Genomic DNA, 26,041 nt, shown 5'->3' with positions numbered 1-26,041 from the left:
ATTACACATTTCCAAAGGGAGAAAAACAATCTAAATTTAATGTAGAAATTCAGAAATGTTCAACTGATTCAAACCTTTCTATCTTACATTACATAGTTCCTCCTTAAGTGTAATTTGACACCAATCTCTACAGAGCGTGCTAGCAGGAAGAAGAAAAAAAGTGAATACAAAAAAATGTCTGCTTGGCCACGTGTTTCACAAGCTCATCTTTATCCTGCCTTTTATAAAACTTTTAAACATTGAAAAGTTCGCACAATCAATAGATCGACGGCAACTTTAACAACTTCCATCTATTGTTTGAATTAAAACCACAAGATAACAAGAAAAAAAATCATAGCAAAGCGGCGCTTTAAAACCACTAACCAATCAACAATGAGAAGACGTAGAAGGCGGGTGCTTATTGTAGAACTGACGTGGCACTCCTCCAATCAGACGCCAGACGCATCGCTACCGGCCAATCGAGCGCCGAGTTGAGCTTCTGCCTCCAACGAGAGTGGTTTTCAAGCGGCTCCCACAGAAAAAAGCGGAGACGGGCAGACATCATTTCTCTCTCGGCGTCACTGGACTAGTATCCGCGACGACGACAAAAAGCCAAAAACAGGAATTAAACAATCAAATTCACTCTACTCGCCGTCAAAGTAGACATGGCCGATACAGCCGTTGACACCACCGCAACTGCAGAGGTTACAGCCAAGGTGCGTTTCATTCATTTTATACCCACGCCGACTTGCCGCTTTTAATGGTCAAGAAGTTGATAAAGTTGCTAATTTTAGCTACGGGTCACTAGTAGTTTGCAGTTTTGGAGATAAAATGGCGGTTTTGCAAGTGTATCCGCGTTTAAAATGGCCATGAAAAATTACAATTCGACGCCTACGTCGAGTAGGGGTCGTCCTTTAATATGTTTAAGCCGCGTGTGGCTTTATTGGTTGAAAATCGGGCGTTTAAATGGCGTGTGGGGTGTCTTTTTGGGTGTCGAACAGACAAAAGCAAGGAGAAGAAAGCAGCCGGTGCTTTTTGCTGTGGGCGGGAAAAGCGCGAGAAGCTTTTCACGGCTCACGCGCGTGCGCTGCGAGGAACTAGGCAAAAAAAAAAAAAACTCAAATTTATTTGACAAATGAATCGATTAAAAACGTCATAGGCTTTAAAGCACGGTTGATGTAAAGCCCAAACACCAGCTCAGAAGGGAAAACTGCGACAATTTCATCGTCTCAGCTTGGTTTTTGGTTTTCATTTTAGGAGCTGAAAGAGAAGAAAGAAGTTGAAGTGAAGGAGGAGGAGAAGAAGAAGACAGACAACGGGGACGCACCTGCTAATGGCACTGTGAGTTTGCTGACTGCTTTCAGGGGGAGAGAGAGGGAGAAGGCGGGGGTCTTTTGTCTTATGGCGAGAAGCCCCCTCGTCGGGCAGGTGTCGCCATTCTGCTTGAGCCGCGTGCTCTTTGTGTGCCTTGTGGAAAATGGCACAGATGTTGGCAAGCCTCCACTGGGGGTGTCGTACAAGAGAGACTGCTGCTGGTGTTTGATAATCCTCTGGAGAGTTAAAAAAAAAAACACCCCCATACACCCTTCCCTCTTCCTTGGTCTGCCCGTAGAGGATTATTCCAACTATCGGGACTATAAATTTGACCTTTTGCTCCCTCAGAATGGTGCTAGCCACAGTGACAAAGTTGAGGAACCGGCAGAGGAAGACGAGCACAAGAACGGAGATGGTAGGTACCCTTTTTTTCTCCCTCATACTCTGTTTTAAATGCATTTCTTGTTGTTGGTCTCATTCTCTTGAATTGACATTTCTGTTTGTCTGAATGACGCTAAAAGAGGCGAACTGTCCTTTTTTTTCTCTCTCCAGAGAAAGCAGAGGAAGAGGCGCCCCCTGCTGAGGAGACGGATGAACAGCCTGTGAAGCGTGCTGCCGATGAAGAGGAGGTGGGTCACGTGTGCCGTCTTCAACATCACAATATTTCATGCCTTTTTTTTTTAACAGTTTCTCAACCAATTTACAAAAAATAAAAATACGTTTTCTGTAATAATATTCCCCGATTAATGGATATATTCAACAAATGCATTTCTCAACTAATTGAAACCTCTCAAATCAATCAAATTAAAAAATAAAAATAAATAAAAAACGTTTGTGCGTACAACTGCTTATTTGTTGTTTAGCTGTTTGTTTGTTTGTTTTTTACCACTAAACAATACCAAATATTGATGAAAAAGAGGATCTTGAAAAAAATGGGCTTTGTGATAAATTTGATCGCAAAATAAAACTTGAACCAATTAATCAATTCTAAAACAATATTTGATAGTGACATCTCTAATCTTAACCAACGGGCAAACAGTTTAAATACTGTAATAAAAACATTCTATTATGGTGTTATTCTGCACACAATTTTTTCCCCCTGCCATTATGTTCAGATTTCTGATAATGCAACTTCTTAAACTGTTTCGCTCATTTAGAGCATCCTCCAATATACGTACTTTGCTCAAGAAACCTGAAAAACTTTTTCAAAATCATTCTAGCTCCCAAAAATAGTTTTGCGCGTTTCCTAGAAATCCAATTAGTTCAAATCTGTTAAACGTGTGGGGGGAAAGGGTTAAATAGTTTTGACTTGAAAATGTAAAAAGTCCACCAAAAATCCCAAATTGAGTTTTCCACGTTTACCTCTAATGCAGTCATACGTTTTTTAATTTTTGAAAATTTCAAATTTTACATTTCAATTAATTCTACAGATTTACATTTCAGCGGCATCACTTCAGAAAATGTCTAGATCCTTTTTGTTTTCAACAATTCATTAACATTTTGCTCTCCTATTTGCATTGTAGGAGAAAGCGGACACCAAAAAACAGAAGACAGAGGAGAATGGCGACTCTAAAGAGGCGGAAGTGAAAGCTTAAAAATTGCAGTTTTGTATGCAGCTCAGTCTTACTGGTCAACATGGTGTTGTAGAGCTTGTGCTTTTTTTCTATATTTTTTTTATTTTGTCGTCTTTTTTTTGTTTGTTTTTTGCTCCCATGTTCTCACATTGCACTGGAGTTGTGAAACATTGTGGCCCACCTCCCTTTTTTCTTTCTTTTTTTCTTTTTCTTTTTTACAAGATGTTATTTATTGGTCTTTATGTGTGTGCAAACTGGGGCCATACTATGAGAGTTGATTTCCATTTCCTTGCTTCTGTTTTGTAAGCACAACCTCTATCAAGTCAGCTCTGACCAGCCAATTGCTCAAACGTTCAGGCAGCTGCTCGCGTTCGTGTCAAGGACCAAAGATAAGTTTTAAGCAGGGGCTAATAATAATAATAATAACGAACGTTATTAGTTGATGGTAATCTTTTGTTGGTGTTTAAGCTGCTAGTTAATCCTTGGCCGCCCTGTTAGCATAACAGATGGTGCTCATATAAAGGGCCTCCACGCCGCTTGCATTTTGGTCGGGGTGGGCTTTCTGTTGTTTTGCCGACGTTAATTAACCCCTCTTAAATCTTAACACTTTGGTCTCGTTCGTTCCGTATGCATTCCACGCAAGTTTGTACCATTTACACGTTTTGGTTTTATTTTTTGTCATTTTCTTAAGGAGTTTACATTTATGGCTGAGTAACCAACCCGCTCTTGTGTCCAAGACTGCCTCTTTAACAACCAGCCGAGACATCTGGTTACTTCAGCCACTGCTTTGTATATTCTCAAAACAAATGAAATAAAATGTCTTTTTACTTAATTTTCTACTCTGTGTGTTGGTGTGTACACTTGAGTTTGTCTTAAATAATGTCAATGTGTATGTGTTAACAGCATGTGCACAGCCTGTCTTGAGCGGTGTGTCTTGTCTTAACTGATTGAGTGCGTAGTGACATGATTGAATGAGAGCTCCTCGTTTAAATGACGTCACTTGACCCACTTCATCAAAATGTCTGTCCAAGAGGCAGTAAAGAGCAAGAAAGGACAAGTCTTGGGCTCAGAATTGCCCTCTATATAGTGAGTGTGCATAGGTTATGCCTGATACCATTCCCAAGTAATATTTGGAAACTATTTTTCATTTCACTTATGTGTGAACTATATAGTCCATAGTATAAAAATCAATTTAGAGATTAGGGAGCAGGAAATGATTCCAAACAGCAAGTCTGATGAAAACAACAACGGCGGAGGATGCGACTACATTTGTCCTCTGGCTCCCCCTTGTGGCATGAATGACTAGTGCAGGCACAAATATACATGAAAATCGAAATGGATGACGAAACCATTGACACGGGTATAATTTAAAAAAAAAAAAACATTTTTATTTGAAAAGTTTTTTTTTTTTTTTTAACATAAAAGTATTGTAACATTTTTTTTTAAGCAAGCTGCTTGTGTACATATAGTCAAATATTGACATTCTGCTGAGGCAGCAGTAATTAATGGTGGTTTCTATTAAATGTTTAATTATGATGTTTGCCTGTGTTTGAAGAGAAGAAATGGCTTCCTTATGGATTTCAATGTGATATTTTCTGCTGGCTTTAATGCACCCAAAAGAGTCTATGGCGCTCAGTGTTGTCCACCTTCAGGAGAGGAAAGGGGTCTCTTTGTGTTCTTCTCAATGTTGATGCTCACACCCCCGTTTCAACTTCTCCTCTTCCTGATAATGACAAGAATGACTGCCATTATTACACTGGCTGGCCAAGGAGGGAGGGTCACAGCATGACCGTATCGTATGCGGCATCGTGGCTTTAAGAAGTGACAGAAACTTGGGGGGGCGCGGGGGTCCCATACATACATCTGAGTGTGTGTTGTAATGCTACTGGAACTCATACACATGACATCTCATGCAAGAGAACCAATTAAAAAAAAAAAGAAAGCAAATGTCATGTGAAGACTTAAGTCAGGGGTGGGGGACGACCAGCTCACCCGTGACCCTAATGAGGGCTGTTCAAAATGGTTGGATGGATGAATGAAAGGGAACTGACCTGGATAAATGCAGGCTTTGGATAAAAGCGTTCAAGTCAGTCCAGAATCCTCACGCATACTTCCTGTGGCTTAATTTCTGCAAAATAATGATATGCTCTGGGTCGACTTCGTTAACCAACATTTTTAGGAAGGGCAGGCAACGTGTGGCCCACTTTGTTCCTTAATTTGACCACATTACATTATTTAAAGTCCTGTTTTATTTTTCGCATTAATGTAACTTTTCTTCTTCTTTTTTTTTAATCCATCAATCCAATGAAATAATTGGTTAATTTTATGGATACTTTTTACGTTTATAATGTCTATTTTATTTTAAATCAGTTCGTTTATTGTAAATAATAAATAAAAAAATAACATGATAAATATAATATAAATCAATTAAATAACTCCAATATAATTGAATAATATATTCTTGTTTTCTTTACGTCTGTGTAGATTCTCAGTCATCCAAGTCATGGAAATCCACAAAGGTTGTATCGAGGCAACTGGACTCTTGTTTGTTGAATTTTGTTTTTTCTTGTTTTTTCCGAAAACGTTTGAAAATAGAGACTTTGGCAAATATTCTCTTAAACTAGTGATAGTTTACATTTAAAAATACTATTAACTCATTCACTGCCATTGACGGCTATAGACGTCAAAAATTCATTTGAACTATTTCTATTAGTTTCACATTTTTTTCCACTTTTGTTAACAAGTATATGAAATCCTAGAAAAAATTATTGTACATTTAGAACAGATATCAAATTTGTGATTAATCTTTAGTTAACTAGTTGTCATGTGATTAATTACAATTAAATATTTTAATCGCCTGATGCCCCTAATTAAAAAAAGAAAAGATTATTCAAAATTAGACACGTCAAACGATTACATTTTTTAATTGTAATTGATCGCATTACTTCAGTAGTTAACTCACGATTAATCACAAATTTTATATCTGTTCTAAATGTACAATATATTTTTTTATGTTTTCATACTCTTAACAAAAGTGGAAAAAAATGTGAAACTAATAGAAATAGTTCAAATGAATTTTGACGTTTATAGCCGTCATTGGCAGTGAATGAGTTAATTTGTTTTGACCTAATTTATGAATGACTGCTTTTTGTGCCCATCCCATTTTGCGGTTATGTTACTAGCGTGAGGCGTAGTTAGCGTGCTCAGCCAGCTAGCCTAGCTACATGCTCATGCTTGGCTCTGCCTCAAGGCTTCCCCACCCCTGCTGTAAAGTAGTGATTTCTATCCTAAGGAGATGCTATACAAAATGCAAAAGTGAATGCAAATGCATGATACATGAGCGCACACACTGTATGAACACAATGTCTGTCTGCCTCTATACTTGAGTGCTGTAAAATAATGTCTGCTTGTGCTGTACAGTGCGCGGCAGGATGCGTCCTATCTGGGCGGAGCTAAATTTGCGCCAGCAGCGGCCGCGTCTCGCTTTCGGCGGGCTCACCCTCCGCGGCGGGCAGCTGGTACACAACGCAGAGGGACGAATACGCGCAGCCCACGAACGACATCAGGCTGGCGAAGTACATCACGCCTTGGGCGCCGCCGACCAGCGACGTCAGGGGTCCCATCGCCACCGAGACCAAGATCTGCGCCAGGAAGTACTGGCAGCTGAGCAGCGAGATGTCCACGCCCATCCCGCGCCGGGTGCCCTCCTCGGATGAGCCGCAGAACTGTAAAGTGGAGGTACAGAGAGGACTTCAGAATTCATGGGTTGTTTGTGTTGGGTTATTTTCCTGAGTTACCAAATCTTTGGGTCAGACGAACAATTATTTGTTTTTTTATGGCTAATTATGTTCACCCAATTGTTTTGTTGTTGGGTTATATTTTTCAGTCAGATTTTCTTAGAGTAACCAAGTTGTTGGGTCAAATTAATCCACTGTTGAGCTATCAGGTTGTCCAATTATATTTATCACGCACGTGCCGAGCCAAGTGTGGGGCTGGTTCCTTTTTGATCCAGTAATTGGGTTAAAATGAACCCAAATTTGGGTTATTTTTTACGCAAATGTCCCCGCGACCCTAGTGAGTAATAAGCGGTTAAGAAAGTGGATGGATGTTTTTAAAGTGAGAAATGAACTATTACATCATCACACTAGCTTAGCTTAGCATTTTAGACAGGGAAGAATGATGTAGCCTAGCAAAAATGACTTCACGGTAGTCACACTCCAAAATAATGTCTTAAATAGACCAACAAAAAGAAGGGACATTTTTCCGGCAACTGTTGAACTTTCGTGGTAGCGCCTCACAAAAAAGGAAAAAAAAAAAAGCCAAAGCAATGTGTAATGCAGGTCTATATTTAGAACTATAGCACCACCTCCTGGCCAATTGGAGTAATGCATATAGGAACAGCATAAACATTAAAGATCCTGTAAAGTGAATTCAGAGATTCCTTTCAAAAATACATAAAAACACATTTGAAGATAATTGCCGGAAAAGTACAAAGAGTGAGAACTATGTAGTAGAGATATTGCGTTAAACTGTTTTTGGACCATTTCAGTTGACCAGATTTTTTTTTCTTTCTTTTTTGTGACCTACGTTGGCACTATCATGACCCCACTTTTACACAGCCAAATTGTAAATTACTTAGTTCTAATTACTTGCCCCCTTTTTACTACTAACTACTACTACAGCGTGCACTTAGCGAGCTAGCAAGCTATGCCTAAAAAACAAAAACAAAAAAACAAAACTCCACCTTCCTTGATGCCGCGATTTACAGAACAGCTAAGCGCCATTATTAAAATTCAACGAGCTTGTTTTTGGAACGTGAGAACAACAAGAATCTTCAATATGGTCACACGTGCAATACCGCGACTGACCTGAGGGCTTTGGTAGTATTCACACAGCAGTGAGTAAGGCAGCGTGCATAGCGAGGAGAAGAGCACCCCGTAGGTGACGCACAGCGACAGCACCACGTAGAGGTTAGTGGACAACGTGGCCAGACCCGTACCCAGGCCGAACGCCAGGTAGGCGAAAAAGTAGAGCGTGCGCAGAGAGAAGCGCTCCTCCAGTTTCTCCAATATGGCTGAAAATATACAAGATTAGGATAGGGTTATGATAGAATTAGATGACATAATGTGACATGAAGACTTACCCGAGTAGAAAGCAGCACTGAATGCATAGATGCACATGCCCCAGCAACCCATGCTAACCCCGGCGTTGTAGCGCTGGTAAGCATCGGAGTCGTGGGGCGCTTTGGGGTCACCTTCGAATACGACCTCGCCCATGAAGTCCGTGTAGAAGAGCAGCATGCCTTCGAAGGACAGCCAGCCTGCGAGAACATAGTGTGACATATGCCATAAGTGGGACTTCTTGGATGGATGTCACAGTGGAACCTTGGAAAATCAACACAATCGGAATATAAAGATCCATATCGATAATATTGTACTTTGCAAAAACAGTCATTAATGGTTTACAGTAATTAAATAAAATGTAAAGATTTTTTTTTTTGTGCTTCGAGTCAATGCCTGGTGTGCACACTTTGGCCACCTGGGGGCAGTATAATACAGCCATTCGGACTCCTCAGTAAACTGCAGTAACATTTGCAGGGATTTAAAGAAAATGGATAGATTTGAGTCAGATAACTGAGCCGCTTTAATCTCAAAACAGCAAAAAAATAATAATTGTGTCCATTCCAATTACTCACCCAAAAAATGGTTAGTGCACAAGCTGCGCAGAGAGGGAGGCATCCGGTAGATGGCTATACACAAGAGTTTCATGGACATTTGGGATTCTCCCGTCTCAGCATTCTCGCTTAGATCGCTCTCGTAGCGCACGCCGTTCAGCAAAATGTTTGCAACCTTCATCACACAAACACGCACAAAAATATGAGTTTGGGTGGTTAAAATACATTACATTAACTAATATTTGTTCCATTAAATTGCATTTGATTTTCCTTATTTTGTAGTTTCTTTTGGATTTTTTTCCCCCCCCGTCCAATCAGATATCAGCATATAAATGCTGACGTCAGGGCCTTCAGAATCTGTACCAGGGCTGCTCGATTATGAAGAAAATATTAATCACGATTAATTTGGTAATAATTGAAATCACGATTAGCCATAGGACAATCATTAGTTTTTTGGTTCAAAACAAGAAAGTGTAAAAAAATTTTTTTAAGACAAATACATTTCTTTGAAACACTATAATCATGCAAGTCCCTTTTGGACCAAACAAGATTTATTAAAATAGTCATTTTAAAATAAAAAGGTGCAAATATATACATTTAAACAACTCAAAATTAGTATTAATAATCTTAGATTTTTGCTTACGATTATGCCGATTTTGTAATTGTGGAGTGTAACAATTGAAATTTTAATTTAATTTCGATTACTTGCACAGCCCTGTACTGCTTGCTGATGTAACTCTAGCTTTATTAGCAGTGGGACTCTTTCTTTCACTAATCTGATTTCAAAATCAATCTGGCCCTCAATGATGTCAGCATTTTTCCTTCCTCTGATTGGTTGGTCTGAGCAAAACTTATTACAGCTAAATTCGCGATCTGCGCACATGAACACATACCGCCCCCAAATACATGTGAATTTTAAAGGGGACGTCAGTTGCTCAGGCAACAACCAATCACAGCTGACCTATTTCCTGAAGCTGCGCTGTGATTGGTTGTTGCCTGAAACCTGAGCAACTATGATGACATTTTCATGTGACAGCAAGTGGCAAAATGGCCGCCTTCTGATATTGGTAAAAACGGCTGGACACTAACACAATATTAACCAAAATACCGTATTTAGACTAATGGGGCTGCAAAGAACATATTATTGTCAATAATTTTTTGGTGGATTAATTTCAGCTTTGTGTCTTACCTGCTGGCTAAATGTCACAGTTCTCCTGCGTCCGTCCTCCATCCCGACTATCTGGGTCGCCGTGGGCTCCTCCATGAGTGCCAAACTCTGAGGTCGCTTCAGGATTCCGGTAGAGGAGCCCCGACGTTGTTCTGGGCCATGCTGTGACCCCGCTGTGACCTGAGATGCTGGTTGAGACTGCGGGGCATCTTCTGTATCTGGGTGACAGACCGAATCGGGTTGCCTCTCTGCCTGGGTGGACCCATCTGGAGCAGGAGAGTCCCCCATGGGTATAGAGTTGGGGGCCAGGAGGCCCTGTGGTGTCTGTTGTCCCGTATAACAGTCTATGAGAACGCTATCTATGTAGGAAGTCCCCAGAGAGGAGGCAAATTCATTGATGCCGGTGAGCGAGTTGTCCCGACTTATAAAGCTGCCGTATTTTGGCGTAAGGGGGCTCATAGGCGATATGGGGCTAGTGAGGCCGGCGCAGAGGCGGGCGTTGGCGCTGCAGGAATGCGCCAACGAGTCGGGGTGGCTCGACTTTGACAAATGATAGCCGTAGTGACCTTCCTCGTCCTCGTCGTCCACCGCCAGCGCAGATCCCGGTGGGGCGGGCGGCGACGGAGGAAGGAGAAGGTTGGGGCTCTTCAGATGGTTTTTGCTGGAAGGCTGGCTCTTCGGCAGCGACCGCTCGGGGATACTCGTAAGAGTCATGGCTGTGGCGATCACCAGGGTGATGCTGGTGAACATGTAGATGACCCGCAGTTGACCTCCCATTGACTTTCCGAAGTGGGTTTGGTCCCAGTTGATGCCGCCCACGATGTAGCCGAAGCCGCCACCGAGTCCTGTGACAAATGATGGCGCAACAAAGTAAGGCATCAATGGTGATTAAGACAGAGATGGCAAATCCAAGTCTAGAAAGTAAAAACCCTGCCACAGTTTGGCTTTAGCCCCAGGTGCTAGCTAGCTAACTCCATTGGTGCTCGGTTGCCTGCTAACGTTATTGTTGGAACAAATCGCAGAGGTGGCAAATCCAGGTCCAGAAAGTACAAAAAACCCTGCCACAGTTTGGCTTTAGCCCCAGGTGCTAGCTAGCTAACTCCATTGGTGCTCGGTTACCTGCTAACGTTATTGTTGGAACAAATCACAGAGGTGGCAAATCCAGGTCCAGAAAGTAAAAAAACCCTGCCACAGTTTTTGGTGCTCGGCTACCTGCTAACGTTATTGTTGGAACAAATCACAGAGGTGGTAAATCCAGGTCCAGAAAGTAGAAACCCTGCCACAGTTTGGCTTTAGCCCCAGGTGTTAGCTAGCTAACGCCATTGGTGCTCGGTTACCCCCTAACGTTATTGTTGGAACAAATCACAGAGGTGGCAAATCCAGGTCCAGAAAGTAAAAAACCCTGCCACAGTTTGGCTTTAGCCCCAGGTGCTAGCTAGCTAACTCCATTGGTGCTCGGTTACCTGCTAACGTTATTGTTGGAACAAATCACAGAGGTGGCAAATCCAGGTCCAGAAAGTACAAAAAACCCTGCCACAGTTTGGCTTTAGCCCCAGGTGCTAGCTAGCTAACTCCATGGGTGCTCGGTTACCTGCTAACGTTATTGTTGGAACAAATCACAGAAGTGGCAAATCCAGATCCAGAAAGTAGAAACCCTGCCACAGTTTGGCTTTAGCCCCAGGTGCTAGCTAGATAGCTCCATTGGTGCTCGTTTACCTGCTAGGGAGCTAGCTAACTAGCATCAGGGGCTAAAGCCAAACTGTGGCAGGGTTTTTACTTTCTGGACCTGGATTTGCTACCTCTGTGATTTGTTCCAACAATAACATTAATCCAACTGCTAACTAATACTGGCTAATTTACTAGCTTGTAGCCATACCATTGTGTGTGAGGTTCCTTTTCATTAAAAAGATGAGAGAACATTTTATGTGAAATTGTTTTGGATCCGATGGAAATGTTCAATATTATATGCTGACAATGTTAATTTTGACAAGAAATGTTAATTTAGTTTTAGTTATAGTCTTTTGACTAAAATTAATTAAAGTTTTAGTCATAATTTAGTCATCTGATTGTATTTTAGTTTTAATCCAATTTTAGTCGACGAAATAAAGAGCAATTTTAGTCGACTAAATTGACAATTTAGTTGATGTTTTCCTTCAGCATACATTTCAAATTTTATACAGAAAATTATAACACACCCATTTGTAACTATAGATTAACACACAAGACACATTTAACACAACGGTGTCTTTATCAAACTTTGTTTCAATGAAACAAATAATATGCCGTCTTAAAACTGAGTTTTCACCTAAATAAAAAAAAGTGTGAGATTAATCTTACAGCTGCACAATTAATGTAAATATGTTTGAACATTAAATAAAGTGCAGTGAACAGTTTTTGAGCGCTTCTTTTCTCCCACCTGCAATTCATTCCTTTCTTTTGATTGGATTTTGTGAATTTGTGTCACTGTGTTGTTTTCGTTTTCATTTTAGTCATTGACAAAATTGTCAGTCCATTTAGTCTCATCATCGTCTCAATGAATGGATTCATTTTTGGTTTTCATTTCATTTTCGTCTGAAAAATATGACGGAAATTTTTCGGCGACAAAATTATCACCGCTGACAAAAAAAAAGTAAAAGGGTAAAATGATTGTCCTGACTTAAACGTTGAGGGTTTTTTTGACTAAAACTATCCATTCATTCATTTTCTTAACCGCTTAGTCCTCACAAGGGTCGAGACAAATAAAATGATGTTTCTTGGACTAAAATGCTCGACTTACCTGTATAGTTGACTAAATAAAAACGGGATGAGGTTGACTAACTATAATTAAATATAATAATAATTAAATCTCTAATAAGCGTGATTGAAACGAGACTAAAACTGAGACTAAATTGAAAAATGGCTGATAAAATGAACACTAGTATGAGTCAGCACGAAGCCCACCTGCCAACAGAGCGTGGATGTTCAACCCCCGATCTTGGTCCTCAGGGCTGCAAACGTCCATCATGTAGGCGTGACTCGGGTTATCTGCCGAATCTGCGCTGAAGTCCATCAGCACCACGCCGCACACCGTCAGGATTATACCCCACTTGTGATTGGACGCCGTGTCCGCCAGCGCCCCTCCGATGTCCCGGCCGTTCAGCACCAGCGTCAGACCGAACAACGCCCCTGGAGGTAGGTACGAAGACTAGTTTTGGGGTGCGAAAAGCCACAAATTCTGTACTCGTAGGTGACAGGAAGGCTCAATAATAGATGATTTCCCTGTGCTTTTCATGGATGATATTTTCCTTAATCCACACGGGGGGATTAAAAAAGCAACAAACCGCCTACTCTCACATCTCTTTGAAGTCCCTTCTTAGCAGCGCAAGACTAAGTCCCAGAGGCACTAGTGTGTCTTACCTATTGCCAAAGCGAAAATAAACGGTCTCCTGCGTCCAAAGCGGGATGTGCAACGGTCACTCCAAGCTCCAATGAGAGGCTGAACCAGGAATCCTTGAAGACAAACCGACCACAACATTAGACACACTACCGATAAGATAAAATAAGATCGAGGGCCCAGTTTGCATGTTCTTGCTTTGTCCCTAGATTGTGAATATGAGTCATAGGTTGTCTGGTGTTTGTCTTCTTTGACAAACACTGGACTGGTTTCCGTTACGAGGACACTGACAATGGTCGATGGTCAGTTTCTGGAAATATATCGGCTAACAATGAACTTGTCGCTAGTCGATCACAGGGCACATAATAGCTCAGTTTCCAATCTATATGGTGCTGGATAGGTTCCAGCTCACCTGCGAGCCTAATATACCGGTATGTATACTAGGAGTGTCCAGCAATAAAAATAAATAAATTAATCACTTTCCCTTCTTTTCTTTGGTCCTTCCTCGGGTCTCCTGACGGCCTCATGACTCTGGCTGGAAGTGTTCGGTTTAGGTGAACGGTATGGGATTTTTTAAATAGGTTTTAGGTGAACTAATGAATACACACACACTCACACGCACGCACACATACAAAATAAAATAAAAAAAATTAAAAAAAGAGACCAATGATGATGATATGTCAAATCGGTAAAATTACCGAATGAACAATACTGAGCTCCAGAATAAAAAAAATAATACAATTAAAATAAAAAAAAATTAAAAAAATTAATCGTAATTAATTGCATTACTTCATTACTTGGAAATTTTATATCTGTTCTAAATGTACAATAAAATATATTTTTTGCTAACATAAAAAAAGGAGAAAAAATGTAAAATTAATAGAAAAATGGCTGCATCTTTTAGTCATTGTAATAAGTAATTTCATAATAATTCATAAAATTTAGCTAATATTAAAAAGGTGATATTGATTTGTGTTGAGGTCATTTTTCTGCCACTAGATGGCATAATTGCATTTGTAAGATGTTGGTGACAGCTCCGTGCATTTTTCTTTTCATTTTAAGAGCTATCTTTAACATGAAGTAACTTGGGAAATTCTGCACATTTTAAAAATGATAAAATACAACCTGGCCCCAGACTCCACAAATATATGTATTATTATTCAATTTATTACCGCTAAATTTTGATGTGGACGTGTCTGCTGCGGTGTGACTGGAATTCCCCCAGTAAAGGCTTTCCAAGTAAGGGGCGGTCATTAATCGCGCACAAAAAAATTGGTGGCATTAGAGGAACTTTAAAATTAACTCAAAGTTAGCACACTCATTTTTAAACCCCTAATGTATACATATGCAAATGCTACCAATACATGTGCCCTATGATTGGCTTGTGACATAAGTGGACGCGCCAAAAAGTCCAGCTAAATACCAGCTAACTCAAGTTTCTTACCAAGTATGGGACTAATGAACCACACCAAACTGTAGAACTGATCAGGCAGGCCCATCTGCAGAAGCACAGGCGTCACATAAGCCGTCTCCATGGCATAGCTGAATTCGATCCCGAACAGGATGCAGCCGTTGAAAAGCAACTCCTGGAAGGTGCGTCTCGGGGGCAGCTCGCTCAGATCCAGCCTGTCCAGGGGACACGGCGTGTTGGGCGGCGGAGGCGGCGAAGGTCGGATCAGCTTCCGCCGCTTGGGCTGCCGCTGAAAGTTGTTGGCGCGGTGGCTGAGGAGTCGGGTGGAGGACGTCGGGAAGCTGGCCGTCTTGGGCAGCGAGCTCCTCCAGAGTCCTTCTTGAGCCGAGGGTAGCCTCCCCATGCCGGGACTGGCCAGGAGCGGGTCACTGGGGGTGCCCATGCCCGGAGATGACATATCTCTCTCAAGGCAGCTTGTAGTCTGCAGTACAGTGAGTAAAGGTCAGAGGTGGCCCAAGGCATAAGGCACCGTTTCAGGTACCTCACCTTTTTTTTTTTCCAGGTACCTCCTTTCAGTTACATCATTATTGTATGTTTTTCATTGAGCAAAAACAATCAAAGCGAGTATATAATTAACATGATTTTTGTTTTACTTTCGTGCATAAATAAATTTTATCGCATAGTAAAGGTCAGAGGTGGCCCAAGGCATAAGCCAACTAAGCACCGTTTCAGGTAGCTCACCTTTTTTTTTCCAGGTACCTCCTTTCAGTTACATCATTATTGTATGTTTTTCATTGAGTGAAAAAATCAAAGCGTGTATATAATTAACATGATTTTTGTTTTACTTTTGTGCATGAATAAATTTCATCGCATCGTTTCATTTTTATTCACTACTAGAAGTACTTCTACTTTTACCATTGTTTTTACACAAATATCTGTACTATTCCTACCCAAGTTATATATACAGAGTGTGAGTACTCTTGCCACATCCGGTCATGTAGGTGTTTCAATAATCAATAATCCGTATTATTGGCAGAAATAGAGGCGTGGGCCGGCTCCAGAAGTCATTGCTCATGGTCATAAGTGGGCGGGTGTAGGTAAGGGGGGTGGAGGGGGGGGGGTACACCGGTCAGGAGGACACTGCAGAAACCAATGCGCACGTAGCTGCGCATTGCCCATGTGCTCGCCCCAGTGAGTATGCGGCATCGTGAAGCCTGTTTCCTTTTCAATATTTCATGCAGGAAGCTGGATTTATTGACGCACAACACAATGCAGAGACAAGCTCATGTTTGCCGTTCACATTCGAAACAATCCATCGATGTAGTTACGCAATCTAGACCACGCAAAAAAAAAGACAAGAGGCGCGCAAATTAAAAATAGATAATTACCTTTGTCGGGATGTCTCGTCATTTATAGCCGCGCGGTGGGTACAGATCGACCTTGGTGGTTTATAAAAAGAGGCGTTAGATGGATTATGGGAGCCATGATAGGTGCTGTTTAGGTTCCTTTGATGCAGTCACTCCGTGGTCTCCTTTTTCCTCCCCACCAAAAGCGTCTTCCTGCCGGTCTCTCCCGTGACGTCACGCCCCTCCCTGCAACATCAGCACCGCCGAACGTCTATCTTTAATTGTCAACTGAACATAAATTGTTGCTCCGTATACGTAACTTAAGGAAAAATACTTATAAAGTAAAAAAAAGAAAAAGAAAAATGAAAACATTATATATAACATATATGTAGCCTATTTTGAGAAAACATTTTTTAAAAACTAAGTTATTGGTTTAAAAATGCATTATTTAAATAAATAAAAAATAAATATGTAGTGCCTTTTTTAAAAATGTAATAATTTGGAGGAAATATTTATTTTTAAAATAAGATAAATATACGTTAAAAAGTTATCTGAAATTGAAATGTGAATTTTATCGAGAATGTTCATACCCGTCATGTTCTTTAAAAAGAAAAAAAGACATAAATCATCTACTAATTTAGGGAAAATATGTTTTCAAAATAAATGCGAATACAAAATCAAAATACAGTGTAAAAAACAAAAAATGAAATCTCAAATTGTAGCATGCACATGAAAAAATACAAATAAATATCAAAATCATTGTCACATGAATAGGCTACTGTATGTCGTGTATTTGTCACATTGTAGCATGTAGCCTACATGAAATAAAAAAAATATTATGTCACATAATTGCATCACGTGTGACGTAAAACACTACCATTTGTTTTTGTGAAAGAAAGAAAGAAAGAAAGAAAGAAAGAAAGAAAGAAAGAAAGAAAGAAAGAAAGAAAGAAAGAAAGAAAGAAAGAAAGAAAGAAAGAAAGAAAGAAAGAAAGAAAGAAAGAAAGAAAGAAAGAAAGAATAGAAGGAGTTGTTATAGCCATAAGAAAAAGTAATAAAACACTGCGAATAAGGCGTGGAAGAGGGCATACTTTTGTGTCGTAAACCATGTCACCTTTGCTCAAATTAAAGGCAAGCTCATATTTTCTCTTATTTTACAATGTCCCGCCTCTTTTACTGCACTTTGTTGCACTCTGATTGGCTATTGCTTCCTAGCTGGTCTAATGCAATTGGATGACACAACTCAGTGCGCATACCAGGAAGTGGTTGTTTTGCAACATCTCTGTTACATATACAGTATTATTATTGCACGATCCCTCTGCATTAAGCAGTTTTTTTGCTTGTAAAACAAACATGGCCCAAATTGACCTCGTTCGTGTCGGGAAGAACTTGTTGAAGAGCACTGACACCGGAGAGGTAAGAGACAAACGGAACAGAGAAGAAACCACATGGAGTAAATTCTTCAGGTTGTACAATTACTACTAAATGTCCATTTAAAGCTATTAGACCCACGTTGCCACTCCCTCGGGGGTCCTTTGAGTCCTGCCTAGTGTAGAGACCTTCCTTCCTATAGCTGCTATTAGATTCCTTACTAACTAGTGTCAAGTGTCTCTAGAGTACGTGGTTTGTTATTACAATGATGCTCACATGCATAGGAACAGACACGAGGTGGCAAAAGTACTTACCGTCTGTGCGTAATGTAAAAGTATAGACACTTTTGTAGTAAAAATACTCCGGTATAAGTAAAAGTACTGATTCAACTCCTAATAATATATAATAATAATAATAGTATAAAAGTAATAGTAAAACTCTGAATTACAAAAGGAAAAAAATGAATTCATGTTGATGACTGTGTTGAACATCAAGTTAGGTTGAAAAACTACCAAGTCTAATTTGACAAAATAAGGGGTTGGAAATACAGATAAGTGTTTTCAAATGTAGGGAATACAAGTCAGAAAAATAAATACTCAATCAACTACTGATATCTGAAAAAAATCTACATAGATAAAGTACTTTCTACCTTCCATCACTGGGAACAGATGACAGTGGTGTCTGACTTTGTTGTTTTGTGTTTTCACAGAGTGTGGCGCTGCAGTCTCTATGGCAGGACCAGGCGGCCATCTTGTTCTTCCTGCGGCGCTTCGGCTGCCAGGTGTGTCGCTGGACAGCGGCCGAGATCAGCAAGCTGGAGCCTGACCTGAGCGCCAACGGCGTGGCGCTGGTGGGCATCGGGCCCGAGGAGTTGGGCCTCGAGGAGTTCAAGAAGTTGGGGTTCTTTAAAGGATGTAAGCGGCATTCATCTGACATACTCGTGGGGCAATCTTTCAGAAGTATGATTTTGGTACCAAGGGTCTTTGTTGAATTAAGGAGCTTTATGTAAACAAAAGCAATGTGGCATCTATAGAAAATTATAAACATTTTTAAAGGGTGGGTTTCAATTGCTTGTCCATTTCCTGTTTTGGGGTTATGCTATTCCTCTTCTGGCGATGAAAGTAAACAAACATTTAGTCCATTACAACTACTTGAGTAACTTTTTAAATGAATTGTACATGTCAGAATAGTTTTAATGCAACATATTTTTTACTTTTACTGCAATTTTTTTTAAATCTAAAGCTGCATTCTGCTTAGTACTTCTGTTTTTATCTACAATTTTTGGCTTGTGCTATCTATTTTGGTTTGTCACATGATTCTGTTTCACCAATCCAACATAACTACTAGTGTGACTCCATTTAACCATACACCGCCAATCTAATTATTTTGTAAAAAAAAAAAAAAAAAAATCTTTAATGTTTTAAAGTGATATTTTTGGGCAAAACCTGAATTTGCATATACACATTGTGTATTTAAAACAACCACATAGCTTTTGACCTAATAATTTCTGATTAGGTTAAAGGGGACATCAACCCCAATTTTTGGGGGGACAATATGGTATATGCAGCCCCACTGGTCTAAATATGGTATTCTGGTAAATATTGCGCAAGTGGAATATGAATTATGCAGCAAAATCCAGCCGTTTTTATCCATCTCAGGGGGCGGGCATTTTACCACTTGCTGCCGACTGAAGATGACATCAGTGTTGCTCATCCAACCAATCACAGCTCAGCTACAGAAAACAGGTGTGCTGTGATTGGTCGTTGCCCGAGCCCTGAGCGACATTGATGTCATCGTCAGTCGACAGCAAGTGGCAAAATGGCCGCCCCCTGAGATGGATAAAAACTGCTGGATTTTGCTGCATAATTCATATTTCACTTGCGTAATATTAAGCAGAATGTCATGTTTAGACTAGTGAGGTTACATATAACATATTATTGCCATGAAATGTTTAATAAGGTTGACTTCCGCAACAACTTCCTAGCAGACAGCAAAAATCACAATTAGCATCGGTGTTGCAGTGTTTTTTTAAAGTACAGATCAGAAACAGTGGATCAACACATGTATACGGACAATATAACTTTTTTTTTTTCTTTTTAGCAATCTATGTTGACGAGCAAAAGAAATGCTACAATGATCTGGGCTTCAAAAGGTGAGTCAATCCAATGTTACCTGAGCACACACTGAGCACAAATGACCTAATCCTACAAAATCTAAGTCTTTACTTCCTGTATGGCTATTTTTATACAAATGGAATACATAAAACAGCTCAAATCACACCTCTGAACAGAGGAGAATGGTTGAAGCAATGGTAGTTATTACAAAAACGTCCAACAGATGGCAGCAGAGTATAAGAGATCAACCAGGGCTATGTTGCAACGAGCTGTTTTCCTAACAGATTTGTGAATAATGATGACATTTAGCTATATTCTAATGCTAATTGCTGCAAAACGGAAACAGATACAAAGATACTTTTTTTTCCTGATGAAAGAAGAGACTTAGGGCTGGGCGATATAAACAGTATATTCAATATAAGGTATACATTGTGCCGAAGGTAAAGGTTTTAACTCTACCGCCTTACCGCAATAGTGCATGTTGATGACGTCATCGCATAGCGCTTGTTGATGACGTCATTATATGCCACATGTTGATGACGTCATCGTATCTTCGTCCCGGCCGTGCGCACGAGAAAATGAATCACAAGTGGTTCATGAAGCTTCATTTTCCATCACTATTTGCAGCTATATCAGTCTCTTTGGGTTATATGAAACCTAAACTAGTGCTGTTTACAATGGCCACTTGTGCATGCGCTTGTGATCTTCAAGTGAATACTTGCTCTAAGCCAGTTGTACTGTTTTCATTTCAAATATCAGAAATATTTTTTGTTTACACTATTTTGCACCGGAGTGCTGACTTTAAATTTTGATTAGAGATTTGCACAATAAATGTTGTTATCCAAAGTAAATTTATTCTTTTATTGTTTAAAAAAAAATCAATTTAGCTTCTATAAAGGACTATGTAAACCAGTAAGCAAATTATCTATGAAAAAAGAAGACAATTCTATACTGTGATATATACCATTACTGTGAATGGATGCAGTTAATATCGTGATATAAATTTTGGGCCATATCGCCCGGCCCTAAAGAGACTCTAATCTTTCTTTTGGTAACTTCCATGTTTTTATAGCAATGTAACCTTGCAAAATCAGTCAAAATCCAGTAAAACAGCCGGGAGCAAAGGGGGTTGCTTCAGTGAAAATGGTTGAGAGTGAAGGAGTTAATCATTGCCTCAGAATGCTGGTCACCTTTGCTAATATTACTCATATGACCTACATTTTCACTTGAACAGATCATGCAAAATTAACATTATCAATGAATATAATTTTTGGGAAGGGGACAGACAATATTTAATGATGGACACCATTTTTATGTAGTTTTGTGCAGTGGTTCTCGCATAATCCCAATTGCATCACTTGAACGATCATTCTGCCATTGACCAAGATAACAATGTTGCACTTGCTAGGTACTCAGCTTTGAGTGTGGTTCCAGCCGCGCTTGGGAAGAAAGTACGAGACGTATCTTCAAAGGTAGCTCTGTTTAGTTGCATTCTGGTGTGATTCTTCCGCCAATGCCGAAACGTACACTGACATTTGTCTCTATTGCTGCTGCTTGAAACACAGGCCAGCGCTGACGGCATCCAGGGCAACTTCTCAGGTGACCTGCTCCAGAGTGGAGGCATGCTCATCGTAGCCAAAGGTACACCGCAGTAAAAAAAAAAAAAAAAAGATTCACAAGCTTTCAAATTCGAATTAAAATAAAATATTTTTTGATGGGAAATATTATGAATTGGTTTTGTTTGTTACTGGCTCAAACTGCCATTACCAATCGTTAGCAAGCAAAATAGCATTATAACTTTTATTAAAATATTAATATATAATGTATTGTGACACAAGAATTAGATATAACTACTCATAAAAATTTTTAACTATCTTGGTAATGTTTTGATTATTATACCAGTGTAAAATCTGTCTGATAAAACTTAAATACATTGGCACAATAAAAGGGAAAATAAACATATATAGTATGTTGAAGTCCCTCCACAAGAGGGCAGTAGTGTTCCATATAAAGGGAGAATGTACATTAGTAGACGGTGCTCTTTTTTTTTTTGTGTTGGTGCTTAGTCTTACTCTATTGGCCTACTGTAATATGCTACAAAAAAAGTGTTATAATATAAGATAAAGTATAATATAATTATATATAATAAATAATAATATATATAGGCTAAAATATTGGACCTGTTTTGTTTTTGTCTGTTTTTGTGTTTCATTGTGATGACAGAACTTGAGGTACCAGTGATGATGTATAGGGGAAAAATGTTGATGATAGCCATAGAGCAGGAACTATCCTCAAGTGGACAATATAAATTGATAATAAAAGAAGAACAGATTGGACCATAGGTGTCAAACTCCGGTCCTCGAGGGCCGGAGTCCTGCAGGTTTTGGATGTTTCACTTCTCCAACAGAGCTGATATATGATCAGTGATCATCCTCTGCATGTTTGTCATCAAATTTAATGTTGATTAATTTTTTTTAAAATTTATTATAAAATATTATTTAAACTATTCTATTTCCTTTTTTTATTATTAAATAAAGAAAATTAAAAAAAATATTATTCAGGGCTGCATTTATTGCATTATTAAACACGTACACGTGAGGTGCAAGTATTATTGTTGTCCACTTGGGGTTGCCATACCCATGTTCCACATTATATAATTTTGTGTGTGTGGTCTGAAACATTGGGGCCTAAACTGGTGAGTGACATGGGTGTCAACGAATGAGGGTGTATTTTTTGCTGCTGCGAGCCCAAGTTAATGGCTAGCTGTTAACTTTATCAACTTGAACATCTTATTTAAAAATAATTTGTTTAATAAATTGATTGAAAGTGCACAAATAAGCCTCCAATGCACTTCAGAGTCCATTACAAGATTGTGAAGTATAAAAGTGGAAGATTAGAGGGAATAGAGTTTATTCTGTTGGTGGGGATGGCACTGTCCGTTTTGGAAACCTGCATTAAAACCTTTTTTTTTTTTATTCCTTGGCGTTATTGAAGCATTATGCCAAGAATGGACAAATATGTCCCGCCATGGATTGTGTATAACCTTTGTAAGTTTCCACTGTTAATGCAACGTTTCATAATTTTTCAGGTTTTACGCTTTAAATTGTCTTGAAAGACTACTATTCACCAAACGTCATGGACTTGATCAAATCTTCTGTCTCTTTTCTTCATTGCCAAGGGGGGGAGAAGACTTTACTGCACTTTGTCCAAGACTCCCCAGGAGACTATTTACCTTTGGAGGACATCGCCAAAGCTTTGTCCATTTCGTCCCACGCGAAAGAAGGCCAGAGGCCAGTGGTAAGACGCGCTACTGATATTCTAGAAAAAATGTCAATATCATTGCACATTACTGACTTCCCAGTGTGGGGTTAAACGGAAAAGCAGGAAAAACATGTGTTTACAAGTTCACAACCCACACGTCTCTGTTGGTTTTACGTCATCACCATCACGCGCATCCAACGGACAATATCACGGTCGTTACTTAGTCGTCACGGCCCATCAACCCCCAAATTTACTTTGCTGGATTAGGACCATTATATCACCATGAAACTGTAGATAGTCAGATTATTTACAAAATCATTCTTTCTTCAACGGTTCCTAAAAGTTTGAGGAAGCGCATGCCATTGAAAGTACACGGCCATTGTACTCAGAAAGGTTGCAACAATGTGTAGTAATTTGTCCTGTGACCATCCGTTTCATCAGGCCTCTTGCACACCCGCATCATCCTCATCCCTTTCTAATCGCAGATGACCTCCCCGTGACCTGTCTTGAGAGGCAACGCGCGTCTTCTCCAAATACAAAAGACCTCGTTGTTGCGCCGTGCGCTCCAAATGCTAAAGAAAGCCAGCGCTAGTCACAAGCTAGCGGGCGCACTTACAGTGAGGCCTTGTGAACGTGAAATTGCGCTTTTTCTCAAGAGTGACTTGACAGATTTGTCTTGAGAAGAAAGTCATCTGGGAAATGTATCTCATTTGTGGGTTCTGGAAATGTCCGCTGTCATTCATTCGTTACAGTCGAAAGCCCAAATCCGAGATGCTCCTTACGGTGCATCTGGAAAGTATTCGGAGGTTGGCAGTTTCCTCATTTTAGGCCATACTTTGTCTACTAACCCTAGAGTTTATTAAATAACTCATCAATTAATTATTAGCAAATTAATTATATGCAATAATGAGTTGAGCATGAATTAATAATAATGAAATCCATAATACATTTTATTTGAGGTGCCTTACACCTTACAGGTTAAAATAACAATTTCAAATACAAAAAAAATAAAAATACAAATGTAAATTTTTTTTTGACAGCTTTATTCCAAGTTGCCAAACAACCCCTTTTTGGCCTGCAGGCTACTTGTGTTGTCCTTGGTCAGGCACCAGGTTGTTTTCCTAACCCACTCGCTTGTAAATTTGAAGCAGATTGGATTCATTTCCCTCAATCTTAGAATGGGTTAAGATTGGATTTTGTTGGGCTGAAAGAGCTGAATTTGGTCATCATTTTGGACATTTTTATGTACTAAATTTGAAACAAATGCAGAGTCCATGTTAATTAATGGTTGCAATCCTGGATAAAAATGTGTGCCAGGACATCCGGTATGAAAATTGCATCAAACATGTCTCCGATTACCGGGTAGTCGTGGCGACACCTGAGCAGGGAAATTTGCTTCTTCTTCTTAGAAAATGTTGGAAATAAAATTAATATTATTTATAGCCACCGCCATACTGATAGCCTGGTAACCCATTTCTTGGTAGCTTTAACTCATCACTTTGAGTAGTTATTACTACCCCTTGCTGGACAAATTCATTACCCAGCACACTGGATTAAATTTGCAACCCAATTCGCTGGGTATAAATAACCCAATATTGACTCTATCCCTTTTGTAGTGAAGAGTTTAAATATATTTGTCCTCTTTTGCGTGTTCCAAAAATATGAAGACAGATTTCTTGTAAGAAAAAACCCCATTGCAAAGATGATTTATTAAAACAGAGATCTCCGGACATCGGGACGACCCTGAACATCACGTAGCAGGTGGAATTTTCAGAGTGCCCATTGTGCCCCCTCCCTTACGGAAGAGGCTTCTTATAGTATAGCAGACCGCCTCTCTCCTCCTACAAAGAATGAGCAGAATAGATTGGCTCTCACTCAACATGTCACACAACATCATCCCCATACTCAGACCGCACCTGTCTTTCATTTTTAGACAAAATATACTCTCTGGGTACTTTTTTCTCAAAACAATATCTCACAAACAAGTTGAACTAGATTTAGAGTGGCCGTGAGCGATGACGCAAACAGAGTGTGTGTGTGTGTGTTCGAGGCAGATTCTGTTCTCACGAACAGAATGTGTTTTCGCACACTGAGAAGGAATTTTAGACTAATCAAAGTGTATGGTTTAGGTTAAGGTCAAATTATACTGAGTTCAACATTATTTCACCTACTTTACACATCTATAAAACATTTCAACATGGTTAATATATTAAATAAAGAATTAAAATGTTAATAATATCTAACACTAGCCAGCGTTTGTTTGGCTATTTCACCTAATTGCAGCTTACTATTATTATCTGTCTGATTCCATGTTTCCACTGCCATGACGCGTATCTAAAAGTGGGTCACGTGGGGAAAATAAAACATCTCAATTGTGTCACTTGCAGTTTAAATACAGAAATTTGTTCCTTTTTTTTCTTGCAGTGCAATGACAACGTTTGCACTCGGTAAGGACGTCGCTTATCAGGTTTGATTCCAATTTCATCCAGTCAAGACGAAACATTCCAACGTACACTAATGTTCTCACCTTGTTTCGAAAATTGTTTTAATAAACTAAAGGCCATACTTTACAGTTCCAAGTTCCAACCTCTTGCTTTCTGTTGTTAGAAGACTATCTTTGTCTTCCGCGTGTTCGTTGTTGTTCGGGTAGAGAGGATGTTGATTTTCTGAATACAGACTGGAGATCGGTGAACAGGTCCTTCGAAGGATTTATGTTACAGAATATTCTGGACACAAGCAAGTTTACAGACAAATGGCTGCAGTCCTCTCGCAAGTGTGTCGTTACAGCGGACTCACAGCATTCTTATACTATCTTGAAGGCAGTATCCCGTATCCCGCCCTCAGCTAAGACAGACATCATTCAATACACATTGACAAATGGCCCTTTGATGTGGAAATATAGTAGGTCTCAGACCTGACATCACCTTACATAAGATAAGACTTACAAAGAAATCACATTGACTTCAACCACAGACAAATGGCCCTTTGATGTGGAAATAGAGGCCCCCAGACCTCATTCAAACACTCACCAAGCTCTACTGAGGAAATTAAAACATTTATGACTAAATCTAAATTGTAATAACTAAATCTGAGCAGAAGACCCTCAACACTGTCCAGTAATGTTTGATTCTTTTTGGGAGACTTATAACAATAAAAAAAAATCATAATTTAAAACCGTTCCTAGGTGTCATCATCCAAAGTCTGACATTCTTCTGTCAAAAAACATCAAAGATAAACTATTGCAGTACACTTGTAACACTTCAGTTGAAATCGCTCGGTATGGACGGGACAGATGCAAACGTTCCTCTTCTTCGGGGCCAAGCTTGGGGAATTACAGCCAAGGCTACTTCAGGGAAAGACAGATTCTCTCCCACCCCAAATTACACGTTGTCAATTAGTGCTGCAGACACTTTGCCAAACACAAATCCACTTACCCAAGCTCCCATGTCGACGACT

The 26,041-nt window shown here is 39.7% G+C and overlaps 3 protein-coding genes across 6 annotated transcripts; 2 read left to right on the top strand and 1 right to left on the bottom strand.

The window, feature by feature from the left end:
• Positions 1-500: 500 nt before the first annotated feature.
• Positions 501-3,699, top strand: LOC144057039 (uncharacterized). The gene is made up of 5 exons (XM_077574265.1): positions 501-695; positions 1,237-1,320; positions 1,642-1,708; positions 1,846-1,922; positions 2,817-3,699. Exons 1-5 carry the CDS (start codon positions 645-647, stop codon positions 2,886-2,888), a joined length of 351 nt encoding a protein of 116 aa, XP_077430391.1. The 5' UTR covers positions 501-644; the 3' UTR covers positions 2,889-3,699.
• Positions 3,700-4,258: 559 nt separating this feature from the next.
• slc45a1 (solute carrier family 45 member 1) lies at positions 4,259-16,044 on the bottom strand. 4 transcript variants are annotated; one of them, XM_077572203.1, is made up of 11 exons: positions 15,882-16,044; positions 14,527-14,974; positions 13,106-13,198; positions 12,650-12,874; positions 9,731-10,554; positions 8,563-8,716; positions 8,011-8,187; positions 7,736-7,941; positions 6,367-6,592; positions 4,919-4,995; positions 4,259-4,590 (listed from the first exon to the last, which is right to left on the bottom strand). In XM_077572203.1, the coding sequence occupies exons 2-10, from the start codon at positions 14,948-14,950 to the stop codon at positions 4,955-4,957; spliced, it is 2,370 nt and encodes a 789-aa protein (XP_077428329.1). In that variant the 5' UTR covers positions 14,951-14,974; positions 15,882-16,044; the 3' UTR covers positions 4,259-4,590; positions 4,919-4,954. The 4 variants fall into 4 exon arrangements, with proteins under 4 accessions (XP_077428329.1, XP_077428327.1, XP_077428330.1 ...); XM_077572201.1 differs by having other exon boundaries at positions 4,259-4,995; XM_077572204.1 differs by lacking the exon at positions 4,919-4,995.
• A 1,035-nt stretch (positions 16,045-17,079) lies between these two features.
• Positions 17,080-25,164, top strand: prxl2b (peroxiredoxin like 2B). The gene is made up of 7 exons (XM_077573755.1): positions 17,080-17,255; positions 17,920-18,124; positions 19,311-19,362; positions 20,733-20,796; positions 20,890-20,965; positions 22,503-22,621; positions 25,010-25,164. The coding sequence occupies exons 1-7, from the start codon at positions 17,193-17,195 to the stop codon at positions 25,034-25,036; spliced, it is 606 nt and encodes a 201-aa protein (XP_077429881.1). The 5' UTR covers positions 17,080-17,192; the 3' UTR covers positions 25,037-25,164.
• Positions 25,165-26,041: the final 877 nt, after the last annotated feature.

The sequence above is a fragment of the Vanacampus margaritifer genome, chromosome 8 (assembly GCF_051991255.1).
Source record: "Vanacampus margaritifer isolate UIUO_Vmar chromosome 8, RoL_Vmar_1.0, whole genome shotgun sequence".
NCBI lineage: Eukaryota > Metazoa > Chordata > Actinopteri > Syngnathiformes > Syngnathidae > Vanacampus > Vanacampus margaritifer.
Note: the sequence above shows the minus strand (reverse complement) of the source record. Positions and strands in the feature narration are given on the sequence as shown.